Source organism: Uloborus diversus, chromosome 8 (genome assembly GCF_026930045.1).
Source record: "Uloborus diversus isolate 005 chromosome 8, Udiv.v.3.1, whole genome shotgun sequence".
NCBI classification, from domain to species: domain Eukaryota; kingdom Metazoa; phylum Arthropoda; class Arachnida; order Araneae; family Uloboridae; genus Uloborus; species Uloborus diversus.
In genome coordinates, this window is record NC_072738.1 from 50465808 (window position 1) to 50480840 (window position 15033).

The 15033-nt window shown below is 32.8% G+C and overlaps 1 protein-coding gene across 1 annotated transcript in view; it reads left to right on the forward strand.

Annotated features, from left to right (window-relative positions):
• Window positions 1-9387: 9387 nt before the first annotated feature.
• LOC129228307 (uncharacterized) overlaps window positions 9388-15033 on the forward strand; it is a 28776-nt gene continuing 23130 nt past the window's right edge. The window contains exon 1 of the mRNA XM_054862982.1: window positions 9388-9533. Within this exon, the coding sequence (XP_054718957.1) occupies window positions 9388-9533 (146 nt within the window). The remainder of the gene's footprint in view (window positions 9534-15033) is intronic.

The window sequence follows — 15033 nt, forward strand, 5'->3', positions numbered from 1 at the left end:
AATGATACTCTATATTTCCAGGAAGTGTATGAAAACCATTGAAATCCCGAGACTTTACATGAAAATACTCAGTAACGTCTCGGAATTTTTTTACAGTGTATTTACGATAGGAGGGAACGCAATATTTCGTCGAACTAAGGTCTTTCTACGAGACAAAGCTTCTAGGAAGACAATAACAGCACAGATTGTCAGGGTCATCATCTTCACCTAAAGCACTATTCGCATACGTTCATTATTGACACGACATCGTCATCATCATCAATTAATTTTGTATTATGTTGAACTAAAATTTGTTTTCGCTGCATCGCTTGTAATCAAAAATGGAGTGCCCTCCCAGATACCCAATGGATTCCAAGCCTTTTATTCCCGTGCCTCTTTTTTTCATACAGATCATAACCTGCTACCTTTCTCTTAATTTTCGTAACAATATTACGATTTCAGTTCATTCAATGGATGAGAAAAGCAGTTCCATGTTTTGTATAAAGTGGTTTTTATGTTCCAAGACATATTTATTTATTATTGCATCGTAATATGTGTGTTGAATGTTTTATTACATTTTACGAATAGTACAATTTTACAAAGAAAGATTTTTAAAGTTTTACGTCAGTGCACTTTACTAATACAATATTACTGCTTCTTGTTTTTGAACGAAAATTTTCTTAAACCATTAGTGTCATTAAAAAGAAATTGCTGTTGAAAGGAAGGGCGTGCAATTTTGTTTTCCCCTTGCTTGTTTGTTTAAAAGTTGCATGCCAGTATTTTCGTATGTGATTATTTTGTAATGAAAAGTTTAAGTTGCAGCAGAAACTGCATTGAGTTAGCGAAAAAATGAAAATGACAGGATTTACATTCTTTATTGCAACCCTACTCTCGCCAACTTTTAATTGAAATTAATTCCATTCCAACTTTTCCCTCCATATCGCCCCTTCAGGAAAATGTACAATTCTGAAAAAAGGCAGAGCCGAGGGTCAACTTTTCGCGTTCACTTTTTATAAGTTTAATTAAAACAAAAATCGAATATTTGGCGCATTCATAGTTCTGTTCTCGCAATTATAATTTGAAATTCTTATTTTGGTAAAAATCTATCTTTTTCTTAAGTCTACAAATTTTACCCGCATGAACCAGAGATTCGGATAAACGTAGATCGGATAAGTGAGGTACTACACTACTGTGTGTGTGTGTGTAGTTTAAAAATACTACAACAAAATAGGTAATGTTAATTTTTTTTAACTTTCTCCTGAAACGTTGCTACACTGTAAAAACGATTCAGAAACATTCCTGGAAAATAATGGGCAACTGATGTGCCCAATTTCTTCCAGTAACATATCTTGCAAAAAAACAAACTTTTTCCGCTTCAGTAACATTTTTAAAATTATCCTGGAAACCTCCTGAAATAATCAGAATTCTTCCTGTTTAAAGCCAGTCGTGCTTCTGAAACTTCAGAGTGAACTTAGGTTGGTACAATATAATAACTTGTCAATTACTTGCGTTTTCAAAGGAAAGCTCCAAAAGCATTATTAAAAGCATGGCCACAGCTATGACAGAATTTCTAGCAAGTCATCAAGAATTCTACTCGCCTGCAATTCTGGCAAAGCAACGTAGTTCAAAGACTGATTTGCGCCCTTTGGACGCTTTATCAGTTTGGACCGGCCACAATCGAATTGAAGCCGATGCACTTTATAAATACGCGTAGTTAATCTTTAAATTGGTAGCTAAAATATTTTTTACTATTTTTACGACTATTCGTTATCGTCGATTATTACTATTCGTACGACTTATAGTAATTAAGGAAACTTTTTGACAATGATACTTGATTTTTCCAGGAGAAGGATAAAAACCACTGAAATCCCGGAACGTTACACGGAAATGCTCAGTACGCTTCGGATTTTTTTTACAGTGTAATTACACCTCCCTTCTTTAAAGCTCTTTTGAAATATTTTTCGGAGATGTCTCGTTCTTGTACAAGATGAAAGTTGGTATTTTTCTTCACAAATTTCAAAGCAAAACACAAAACTGGCAAAAGGTGGGGCTCTTCCCATTCTTTCACCAAGGTCTTCAAATAAGATTATTTTCATAGCCAACTTGAATCTTTATTTCTCTGCGTCAGCCGTCAATTTCGATTTAAATCCAGTGACCAACATTTCTACAACTCAACAGTTTACCATTTCTGTAAAAAAATATATATATAAATAAATAAGTAAAAAAACAAGAGAGACTTTCAAGCCAATTCCGAAAATTCAAACCATTTTCTCCCTCATGAACGCTTCAAAGCTTTAAGCAATAGTATATTTCAAGTACACTCTACTTTTTTCAGTCTTCATGCAAGTAAAATTCTAATTTAACATTCTCTACAAATTCAGAGCTCTCTTTTACTATATAACATTCTATAACTATCCTCCAATGTATTTTATGTGTTCCAACTGCGACCACAATTGAATTTTCCCAGCCTTCTGTGTTTCCCGACATTGGCTTCCTTCCAAAAATAATGTCTTTTTCTTTTCTTTTCAGAGCTGCGATTACCGGTGTGGTGTTGAAAATGCTCCAAAAAACAGGTAAACTTTACTGCTATTATTTATCTTTTATCATTCTAAAACTTCAGTCGTTTCAACAACATATTGAACAAATTAAATTGGTTTTATTAAATTCAGTAGTGAATTGGAATTTGGGAAGATTTGAGATTTTTGTAGTATAAATTTCTACTGTGAAACTACGTAAATAATTTGTCTGATATCATGCACTTCTGCAGCAAATCCTATTCTTTTCGAGTGAGAAGCATTAAAGAATCATCCTTTGACACAGAAAGGGCTATTTGTATAAAATGTATGCAATTTCTTGAGAAATAAACAACAATAATAATAATAATATAATAAATGAAAAAAATAGTGCACGGGTTCATTTTTAAAAATAAACATTTCTTAAAATTTTGTGATTCATTCTTACCCTAGATTTCAAGAAGATATTCCTCATGCTCAGATGTCTGGAAACATAAAATTACTACAATAAAATTTTTCAATTCTTTTGTTATTTCTTAAAAAAACGTATGTGAATCAGTTGTTTTACTCCCCATATTTCTAAAAAACCATTTGCATTCGAATACATTTTCTGCTTTTCTTATAAAAATAGCAAAGATAAAATTTTATTTTACTTGCAGTTTCAGCAATTTTGAATATTTCAGACGAGAAAAGTGCTAACTTTTTTTTTTTTTTTTTTGAAATAACCGTCTTTGTGTACATGTTTTTAAGCATTTGCAGTTAAAGCTTTGCAACCACAGAAGTAATGACGGTATTTTTCCCTACCTTGAATGGATTATCCTGCATTCTTTTATAAGTATCTAATCATTCAACTTTGGATTGCAATAAAACCTTTTTCTAACGTCTAACTATTCAAAATAATACTCGGGATAAGTCTTTGAATAAGAATTAATAATTTATACGAACACTAGACTTCTTTCCCCTCAATTATTTAAACTACGTGAAGTATCGTGGTTTTTTATTGATTTGCTATTATTATTATTATTATTATTATTATTATTATTATTATGAGTTTTTTTCTGGTAATAGGAAGTACAATTTTTTCTGAGCGATACTGGAAAACTTTGGTGGGAGATATTAGGAACAACTTAACAAGGAAACATGGTGACCTTCACTTCCAGATACGCACTATAAACCCAAAATCAATACAGCTTTACCGGTAGCCTATTACCCGTAGTTTCACATAGCGTTAGTGTACTACGACAACATTACTAATTACTACTATCTAAATTGAAGATGAATGAAATATTTTTATAAACCAGCGTACTATTAAATCCTTTTTAAAAAATCACAGCACAAAGTAAGACGCACTTGTGTTTTACAGTTGACTGCTGTTGCTGGTGTATAAACTTCGAAGTGTTTATCGTTCATTAGTCATTAGGAAATTACGATGGGTGATATTAGAAACATGAGCGATATTTGGGTTCCTCTCTACCTAAGTTCAAAATTTTTGCAAAATTTCAGTCTATTAACACATTCAAATTTGAAGAAAATATCTCAATTTGTTCCGCAATCATCTAAAGAATTTGGATTCTTCTAAAGTGCGCCATTTTCTTAAGCTTTGATTGCTTCTGAGATAAGGTGAATGAGGTTGGATCACTTCGCGAGATTGGCGGTGAATAATATGGTGCTAAAGGATTATTTTACATTTTCAATAAAATTCTTAATGTAATTTAATGTTTTTTTTTTCGTTTTTTTTTTCATTTGTTTATTTTGCAGTTTATTTCAAAATTAAATGGCACTTTCATGGTTTTTTTTTTTTTTTTGGTCGAATCAACTTTTTTAGCGAAATTAAAATATTTCAACGAACTTTTGGATGAAAGAAGCTTTTTTTAGTCCATTGCATACGTGAGATCTAGAAAGTTGTAATGGCGTTTTGTCGTCCTTATCATTATATCATTGCATTTTATATGCAAGGTGTTCCAAAATTCACTGATACGTTTGAAAAATCAATAAAAACTAAACGAGCAGCGATAAAACTATACCGTTTCTTTCATTTTGCTTGGGAAAACAGTAAATTTTCAGACAGACAAACTTTCAAAATTAGTTACAATGTTTCTCAACAGATGGCGCTACAGGTGCTTAAAAACGTATGAAAGGAAGCGCAGTCTGTGTCGCCAAAATGACCGGTATACTTGAAAAATCAATGCTGTCCGTTTATTTTTTATTGATATTTCAAATATACCGGTCATTTTGGCAATCTTTCAGACTGTTTTTTCTTTTATACCGTTTTAAATACCTGCAGCGTCATCTGTTGAGGAACATTGTAACTAATTAGGTAACTTTTTATGAAAATTTACTGTTGTTCCAAGCACAATACCACAAACGGTATATTTTTATCGCTGCCAGATTAGTTTTTATTGATTTTTCAAATGTATCAGTCATTTTTGGAACACTTTGTATTTTGGAATCGTTATTCATACCCTTTTGTGTTATTTATCTAAGTAGTGTGCAGCAGAAGAGAGGATAAATCTTTTGTTTCTTTGAAAGTTTTTTATTTCCTTCTTGATTGCGAAAATGCGATTTGAACTTTCAAGAAATAGAGTTTAAGTTAATTTTTATTATTTTAAGATAAAGTATAATATCTGGACATTTTTACTTTTTTTCCTAATCATACAGGTTTACTTTACACTAATTCCACGATTCTGTTACTTACAAAGTTTTACTTGAGCAGATAAACTTTTTTATTTATTATAAATTTTCTCCAACGTATTCCTTTTTTAATCCTTTTTTTTTTGGGGGGGGGGGGTATTCTTCCTTTTATTTCACTTATTCATGCAGCAACAAAATAACTCCAAATCCTTAAACAGCACTTATATCTTATTTAAGATATTTCAGAGCAAACTTTTTCCTCCTTGCATTTCTATGCTTTGCTTTTTTACCAGGAATTTTTTCAACTAAAAACTAGTATCTAAGAAACGTTCCAATGCATTTAAGATCCGAAGAAAGAAGTTCTGAACTTCTTTCCGAAAATACAAAAAGATAAAAAAGGAAAAAAAAACGTCTTTTGACGCACAGAAAGGAATCTTTTATACAACATTTATGCATTTACTTTCTTTAGATAAGAAATATTACCTTTCAGGCAAACATTTTTGGAACTCCAAGATAAGTTTCCTTATTAAAGAATAAAATAAAATGTTCAAGTTAAGTGGTTGCCTTAGAGCAAATTACCTCATTAGGGTTTTTTCATGTACTGCGATCTTTCTTAACGAAGAATGACTACAAATTACGCTCCCCAACCTATTTCTAGAAGCCGTTTGCATTCTTAGTTATAAAATAATGTTTTTCTTTTCTATGAAAAAAGATTTTAAGACAATCTTATTCGTTTCCGATCGCTCGCAATCTAAAATTTCTTCTAAGGGAAAACTACTAAGCCCTCTATTTGGAATAGTTGTTGCAAATGTACTTGATTTTTTTTAAATTTTAATTCGTTCTCAGATAAAACTATTGGCTTTTAGCAATATGATAAAATAAAAAGCGTTCTAATTTTTCTTTCTGATCATCTGAAGTACAAATTTCTTGATTTTAACGAAACTCGTTGCTTTAAAATGAGAATTTTAAAGTTAATGAAGGAAAATTGGACCTTTACTTTTAAGATTAAGAAGTACTACTATATTAAGAGGAATCTTTTTTTGTTCGTTGCAAAGTTCCTTTTATTTTTTAATTACTATACATCCATATTTGTAAAATGTACTACCTTAAAGTTTAACCTGTAATTTTTTTTAAGAAGAAAATATAAATATTGTTTATATGAAACATTAAAAATTGCAAAATTGTTGTTTTAACGGGATTTCAATTTTTCAAAGAGCTGAAAAATAGCGAAGTAAAGAGTTGAATATCTGTTTCAAATGAAGCAGTTCTCAACGATTTTCATGGAAATACTTGTAAATAAATTTGCTGTATTTTCACAAGGACAGTGATTTAATTTTAAGAATTTCTTGAAGTGTGCAGGAACACATAAAAGAAAATAAACTGGAAGAGGAATCTTCAAATTATTATATGTATACAGGTCACTTTACATTGACAATCTTACGGGTGCAGTGGCAGTTTGAACTAAAAGAAAATCAAGCGGAAAGTGTTACACCTACTTTAGAGTAATAGCGCAAAGTGTATTTATTCATGTTATTAGATTTAATTACCTTAAAGTTTCTTGAAACATTAAAGTTGCTTTGTTATCTTTGTTAACTTGTCTCGCGAAAACTTTCTTTCGTGCATCAAAATCAAAAGAAAATGAAGATTTCTTATTGAAAAAGAAATAAAACTTATTTCATAACAAAAAGGGCATGATTTTGTTTCAAACGGTTCGTTATTGTTACAGTTATTATTCTCTTTTTTATTGTCAAAATGAAATCTGAAATTTTCTCATATTTTTTACGAACGTAAAAACTCTTTCACAAATAATGCAAAAGAGAACCCGTGAGAAAGTACTTTAAACTTCATTTTTCCCGAGGAGAGTAATAACTAAATACATAGAACACAGGAAATTCACTGATCGAACTTTTTATAATTGTTAATAAGAAAACTAATTTTAAAAGAAAAGAAACTTATAATCCATATTCTGGATGACATTTCAATAATAACTTAGAAAGTATTATTCCCATAAAAAAATGTAATATTTAACCTCTAAAATACATTGCATGAGTAACGATAATAACTCGAATTACCTTGGCAAGCTCCCAGTTTCATAAACAAGGCTAAAAAAGGAAGGAAATGTAGTAAAAGTTTGGTAGCGTTTTACTTGAGTTATATTACCATACTTCTAACCATCTATAAAAATGGTCTTTTGTGTAGAAACAAAAAAATATTGTATGTTCTGTGCACGTTCCTTAGATAAATGATCTAAAACGTAATGATATGAATGGAAGAAGAAAAATATTCATAGCATAATTAAGTAATCTATACTATTAAAACCTGTGCGCGTCTGTCTGTGTATATATGTGTGTTTGTGACTGTAACCTTTTCTCCTCTGGACTTTCAACGTCTAATAGGTCTATAGTGGTACCGTTGGAAAAAAGATATCCAGGGGAAGCCACTCCGCCCTGTCTCACCCCTCTGAACCTTAAGAAGGTTGGAGACAAGAATTGGTAACAGTTCCATTAAAATCATCAATTGTCTCCAACCGCAGGCGGCGAACAGGATTGACGGGCGATGCAAGCAGTGGACGGAGCCTCTATTAAACATTTAAACTCAGCAGAAAAAAAGTTTTGTAGTATAGTTTAAACGTCAATGCATAATATTCTATGCCTCAATGCATAATATACAAATTTTAACCACGTATAACTTAGTAGATTCAGTTCGAGTAAAGGAAAACAGAATTTCAATGTTTCAACTTCAGATCTTTTCCTTTCTTTTTCATGAAAGGCGTTGAATTTATGTAAAATACACACAAAAGTGTAATTTACATCAAACTTTAATCTTCTAAAAATAGGTAGAATGATAAACTTAGTTTTTTCCATTTACCTCAGAGTGCAGAATGTATAACGTAAGAGGAAACACCTAAATTGCACATCGAAAATAGCTGGGAAGATGAAATTAATAAATGAACGCCTTTAGTAACCTTCCACATGACACGTAAAACTAGTTAAATTCAGTTGTTTCGCATTTGTAGACCTACAGGAGAGAAAAATGTAAGATCACTAAATTTAAAAAAATACCTTTTTCTGCGGTGTCATCTTCAGCCAATGAAGCCTTCACAATTAGGGTAACGGCACCAGTAACAGACATACTTAAGACAGCGCCCTTGGGTTAACTCAATTTTCTGAGCCTTTTAATGTGGTGAGACTTTTAATGTTATTTTTCTCTCATGCATCTCATCTAACATTTGGCTGCTTCTGGATCTTCTAAATTAGTTAATTCTATTTTCATTTGCTCAATTTCGGTAAAAAGTCCGACCCCCAGTAACAGACACCGAAAATTTTGATGACACATAGTAACAGATAGAATGAGGAAAGATTGAGGAATCGACAAAATTCCCTTTTTCTCTTCAAAACGTGCAAAATTCTTTATGTTTAGAACTAAAGTTTTATTAAATTTAAATGAACATGGAACACACACCAGCTGACCTCGTGGTAGCTGTTCATAACCTTCCACCACTGCCTTGTAAATGCCAACTGGCTGATAAAATTCACTCTGATAACATTAGATGGTTGCACCGTATTCATGGGCCACAGCAACATCAACTCGCTTAAAAGGCTTATTACTTAAATTCAAACTTATGACTGTCTTTTACTGGACCCTTGTCTACTACTGGTGCGTATACCCATTTTAGAAAGGCACGGAACTCTCAGAATGTCTCTTACAAGATACCTAGTATTCACTCACCAATAGTTGATGAATAATGTGCCTATGAAACTCGATTTTGTTCACTTCTTCCAGGATATTTTGTTTAAAAACTAAAGCTATGATCAGTGAGCATGAGAAAAGGTTTCACCAAGATATCTTTACAATGGGAAGCAAATATCAGTCATTGGGCTGAGTAAATGCTCACCAAATGCTGCTGAACAAGGGATGGTTCTTCTTTGGCGTACAAAAAACAATCGAAAATGAAGCGTTTACAGCAATAAGCCAAAAGTAACCACTGCAAAATAAGTATTGTTTAATAAAACAGGACCTATTTAACAACATTCCTTGCGCCGATTTTTTTTTCCTTTTTTACATTACCTTTTTACATATTTCTCCTGTGAGCTTTTATGTATCTTGAAAACGAAAGTTAATAAAACAAATACACTTAAATATTCGTTTTTCTCGACCCAAAATTAGCAGGAATTGACTACTTAAAACAGAATGCATACAAAAGTTCTTTTTTGTTGACTAGTGTAGTTGCATAGATGAATTCAATTTGTGTTTCAGCGTCCCGATGCGATGTCCGTACCTGAAGGGCTATGCTGCTGAATCTTGCAGACACTACCCCATGGATCCGAACTCTCGGAGCCACTCGGTGTCCGCTCGGGAATGGGAATCCCTCAGGGAGGCAGCCTGCTTCTGGAAGGACAAATACGACAGGTGAGTCTGCAGAGATTTTTTGGGCAATCGCGATTGCTCTTTGTTTTTACTTGACAGTATACAGCAGTGGCGCAGCGAAAGGAGGGTTTTAGGGTTTCCCTAGGGGGTCCCCCCCCCTTTTTAGGGGAGGGGGCCTCCCCCCCTCCGAGGCATTGGTTTTAACAGTAATGCAAATTTTAATGCAGTAGTTTGTGCATATGAAAGGGCTGGTTTGATCAAAAAAACCCCTTTCAGAAGGTATTTTTGATCAAAAAATCCCCTTCAGAAGATACTTTTGATCAAAAAAGAAACCCCTCCAGTAGGTCTTTCTGATCAAAAAAACCCTCCAGAATTTATTTTTGATTGAAAAAAACCCCCTCCAGAAGGCATTTTTGATCAAAAAAACCCCTTCAGAAGTATTTTTGATCAAAAAACCCCCTCCAGAAGTATTTTTGATCAAAAAACATACTCCAGAAGTTATTTCTTGCTGCGCTAGTGGTATACAGTAAACTCCCGATTATCCGCGAGTGGATTATCCACGGGGCGGATTATCCGCAAGTCAATTAATAATCAGGAACATGTATTTTCGCTGCAAAAAACAAATACCAATGACCTTTTTTTTTTTTCGAAAAATTGTAAATTTAAACTCGGTTGTTTTATTTATCTATTTATTTTTTGCGCTTTCTTCGTCGTATATGCATTTGATCTTTATTGATATTAAGTTCTGTTATGCAAAAATATAAGACATTTTTACTGTACAGCACATATTGTCCCTGTCTGAAGAAAGTATTGTGCATCATTGTGCATCAATACAGCTAAGTTTTTGAGGAAGGACACTTTTTACCTTCTCGAGTTTACACAATCTTTTTTACGCGAAAACAGTATTCAGCACATAACATCCAGCATCCTGGCATTCATTTGAATCTTGACTTCTTAAATTCAAATTTTGTATGTGACAAGAACCATTAGTTGAAGCAAGAATCCCAACGAGTAGGGTCCAATCGCAATTCGAAAAACATAATTTGAATTCAAGGTCTCAAAATTCAAACTTTTTTTTCCAGTTTCCAATAAGAGATAGGACAGACTTTATAAGCAGAACAAAACTTTGCAATCAGTTAGAACGTAAAAGAATCGATCGTTTGACTTCCAGCATTCCTTTCTACTTCGGAAGTTTTTCAATCTAGAACTAGAATCCCTTTGGAGGACAGGTCGACCTATCCGGCATTGTAGCTCCAACAACGCTTCGGATCCAGCGCTATTTTAAGCGTTTGCATAGATGCTGTTACACCCACTGGTTGCTACATCGCAAAAATAACTACTGATGATTTGAGTAAAACGCACTTCAAGCAAATCCAGCAAGGTATCTGATTTCTTAAATTAAATAATCGCTTCTCGGAAAATATTTCCCATAAAAAGCCCATTTTCATACCTTACTCGTTTCAAATCTTAATCAATGAAACCTTCCCCCTTTTTAACTGAAATAATCAAACATGAATAAAGCAACACATATGAAGCTTGGACATCAACGCGATTTTTATACTCATACTAAAATCTGAACCTCAGAGCCAGACTAACGTGATTCTCATAATCGCTACTTTACAGAAAAGCGGAAAAACGGTCACGTGATACAAGGGATTGGATTTGCGCTCTTGGGAAAACTAGTAAATTATTACAACGGATTTTTTTTTTCTTTAAGGATTGCGTTCATCTGGCTCGATGCGGAATGAGGTTCTACATACATTGCACTAATAAACCGAAAATCGCAATTTTTAGACTTACGTTAGTCTGACTCTGAGATACGAAAATGATTTGGCGTGTACATTTGGAGCTAAAATGTTAATTTCCACGAAGTGCCAATTATAACAAAATTATAAAATTTTCGAACTTTATCTATAGACTACCGAGTGTTTGGAACACTTTTCTTTCGTGTATACTGAGTAAAAGTGCTTTAATCTCAGATATATTTACTAGAATATGTTTGCTACACCCTTTGGTTACACATAAACCTAAACTAAATATCAAAGTATGACCTAATTTCAAATAATAAAGTTTGTCACAATGTCACTCCACCATGTGGAGTGACTTTGTGTGACACTTGTAAATGAAGTTTTCAGCTAAAACTTATAATGAAAGACCACAGTAACTCCACAAAATTTTATTTTAATTGCAGAAACAAATTTTTTTTAAGTGTGTGTGACAGTTCAATCTTTTAAACTTCACATACAGGTTTTAACTTGAGGAACAAGTTTAAAAAGTGCGTATGGATTACAAACTTTGAAACTTCTCTCGCAGTTCAGAGTTTAGAAAAATCTATCATTCACCGTACACAAAAATGACACAACTCAAAACTTTCAATACAGAAATAATAGTTGATTGATGCTCTGAATATAATGGTATTTCTTATAATAAAACTCTCACAGAAATAATTAACATAACTGGTGCGTAATGATAAGTAAACAGCGTAATCAATAGGGACAGATCATTAAAATTTCGTAATTTAAAAGAAAATATTTTACTGTACACAACTATAATTTCAACTTCAAAAACCAAGCAGTTTAAGAACGATCATAAATCTTTGGGTATGTAGCATTATTTGAGAATCAATAAGTTAAACGTAGTACAGGGTGTCCAAAAAGTTCTTGAAACATTTTTAAAATTCATAGAAAAGAAATAAATTGTAGCATAAATAGACGGTTTGTGTCATAATACTTCACAGGTTCAAGAATTTTTTATAGCATCGTAAAAAAAAAGGAAAAAAGAAAGCAAAAAAGTGTAATTATAGATAATCGCTGTATCGTCACAGTAAGAAAAATAAACGTTATGTGAGGCGTTGGATCCTTTTATTTAACAGAGAGCAATACTTTTCAACACCAGAGATCAATGTGTGCACCGTTTGTAGCTCGAACAAATTCTAAACGGTACTCAAGGTCATCCTATGTTCACAAACGGTACACACATTAAACTTCGGTAATGAAAGGTATTGCTTTTTCTTTACTCTAATAATAAAGCTAAAAGTTTGTATCTCTGGATCTCTGTCTCTTACGCGCATAGCGCCTAGACCATTCGGCCGATTTTCATGAAATTTGGCACAAAATGAGTTCGTGGCATAGAGGTGAGAACTTCGAAGCGATTTTTCGAAAATTCGATTTTGTTCTTTTTCTAATCCAACTTTAAGCCCATTTTACTGAGCGAATTACCATAACGTGGACGAATAAATTACCATAACATGAATGAGCAAATTAACATAGCATATTGGCGAGAAATTCATCATCCATTATTTGTAAATATACAGGCGAACCAAATAACCTTTTTATTTTCTACTACGGGCAAAACCATGCGGGTACCGCAAGTGTTTGATAAAATGATTAAACATCTCACATAACATATGTTTTTCTTACTGTGTCGATACAGCGACTACTTAAAATGACACTTTTTCCTTTTTCCATTCCTTACAGTGTCATAAAAAAAAACTCGAGGTTGTGAAGTATTTTTCTATGAATTTTTGAAATGTGTCAAATACTTTTTAGTCACCCTGTACAATATAAAACTTTGCTCCAATACTGTTTTTTTTTTCCCCCTGTTCTTTTTTTTTTTTTTTTGAAATGTGCCACTGTTGTCACATCATTGAGCAATACCATCTAAAAACGTTTTGAATCCATTTTCCGAGTAATACATCCACAATTCATCGACGCTGCAAAATTCAGCCAAAAGAAATATCATTACCGTTTGATGCTATATGGAATTTCCTTATTGTGCTCTTTAAGTCTTTCCCTTTGCCGTAATTGACCTCTTTTCATTTTCGTTCCCGGTAACACATCTCCCGCCTTTTATCTCAAGTATAAAAGCCATTAGTGCTCACGCTAAAGGAAGAGGTCTAATGTGATAAAAACATTAATGATCGTTAAGTAAGGAAATTCTTAGCGAGCTATGTTGTTGGCCTCTGACTGATGCCAAAATGGTTCCTTTATAATTTGTTTCCAAAACGAGCATTTATGTTATGTTTGATGACAGGGTAAACAAATAATTGCCTCGCACTCGTTAAACATAAAGGTCTTCTATAGAAACTTAGGATTCTAAGTACCATGAGCGAAAATAAATTCTTGCAAATGAGGGAAGTTCTGTACGTTGAAGATATTATCCAGAAAGTAATTACAATTATATTTATGGGAGCCATTGGAATTATATTTGCGAGTATTATTACGATTATATTTATGTCTAGCTCCAGATGAATGTCCCTGGTACATTATGACATTCATGACACCAAAAGAATGGCGCAAAAATGTTGATGAAGCGCTTGGAATAAAGAGCAAGCTCTAAATCGGGAGACATTAAAGGTGGCATTAGCAGTTACCTTTTTGTAATGGAAATGCCGTTCTGTTATGTAGAAAAAATAACAATATGTGAAATCAAATTAACATTAAACATTAATTGAGTGCATAGCAAAATAGGGCTGGATGAAATTCTGTTGCAGAACGTAGTGTTAGTAAAATAGTATGTGTTGTGTACAGTAATGTCTTTTTCACTGCATTTAAACTAAGCTAGCAGTAAAACTTGTTTGACAAAGTTTTTTTTTTTTTTTTTTTTTTTTTTTTTTTTTTTTTGTTGAAAAATTTACATAGAGGGCATATCAACAAAATTAGCCGCCACTAGGCCATACGTTGGCAGTCAACGAATAAATATTCAAATACACACACAGTAGAAGATGTATGTATGAAATCCAAGCAATGAAAAGTAGCAGTGTTTGACTTCCGCGTATGTATTCTTAGAATAAGAACGCGATGGGAAGGATTAACTATCCAGACCCTTGGCTTTAAGCAACACAGATAATCCTAGAAATATTTAAACATGCATAAACTAAGACTTTGAAATCAACCTCTCCCCCGCGCCCTCCTTCCAACAGAAAACTCCTTGTTTTGCCAAAGTAGAATATAATGATGATTTCATCATAGCTCTAGGAAGCATTGAGGCTTATTTCGGCATGCCTCACAGAATCACTCCGCTTAATTGACTCAAAATCATAACTCCATCCACAGAAATTCCGCTAATGCAGACGATTTGAGGGAAGAGTTATGACGAAACGATTGTTTTCAGGCATAGGAACCACCGTTATTTTCGACATATTTTCGCGCATAAAACCTAGTACAACGGGCAAATGTGTGGAACTTCCTCGTGGTTTCAAACAAGGAAACTTGAAAAATAAACACAGTAAAGTTGCTTCATTTACTTTTATTTTCAAGAATGAAGATTAAAATAATAACCATATTTTATTGCAATTAACATAGTAGCACTGAAGCCTTAAACTTTTAAATAACAAAAAATAAGTAAACTCATCTAACTCCGATGATATGAAAATGCTAAATTGGTAAGCAGTTAGTTTCAAGAAATTTTTAATACTAAATAGAAAAGGTATAAGCACAATCAAGGCGTTGCATATTCGTTAAATTAATTTGAATTTTAACCAAAAATTAGGAAAGAATTTAGGAATGAAATATTTCTTCAACATTGTATTATATTATGTTTT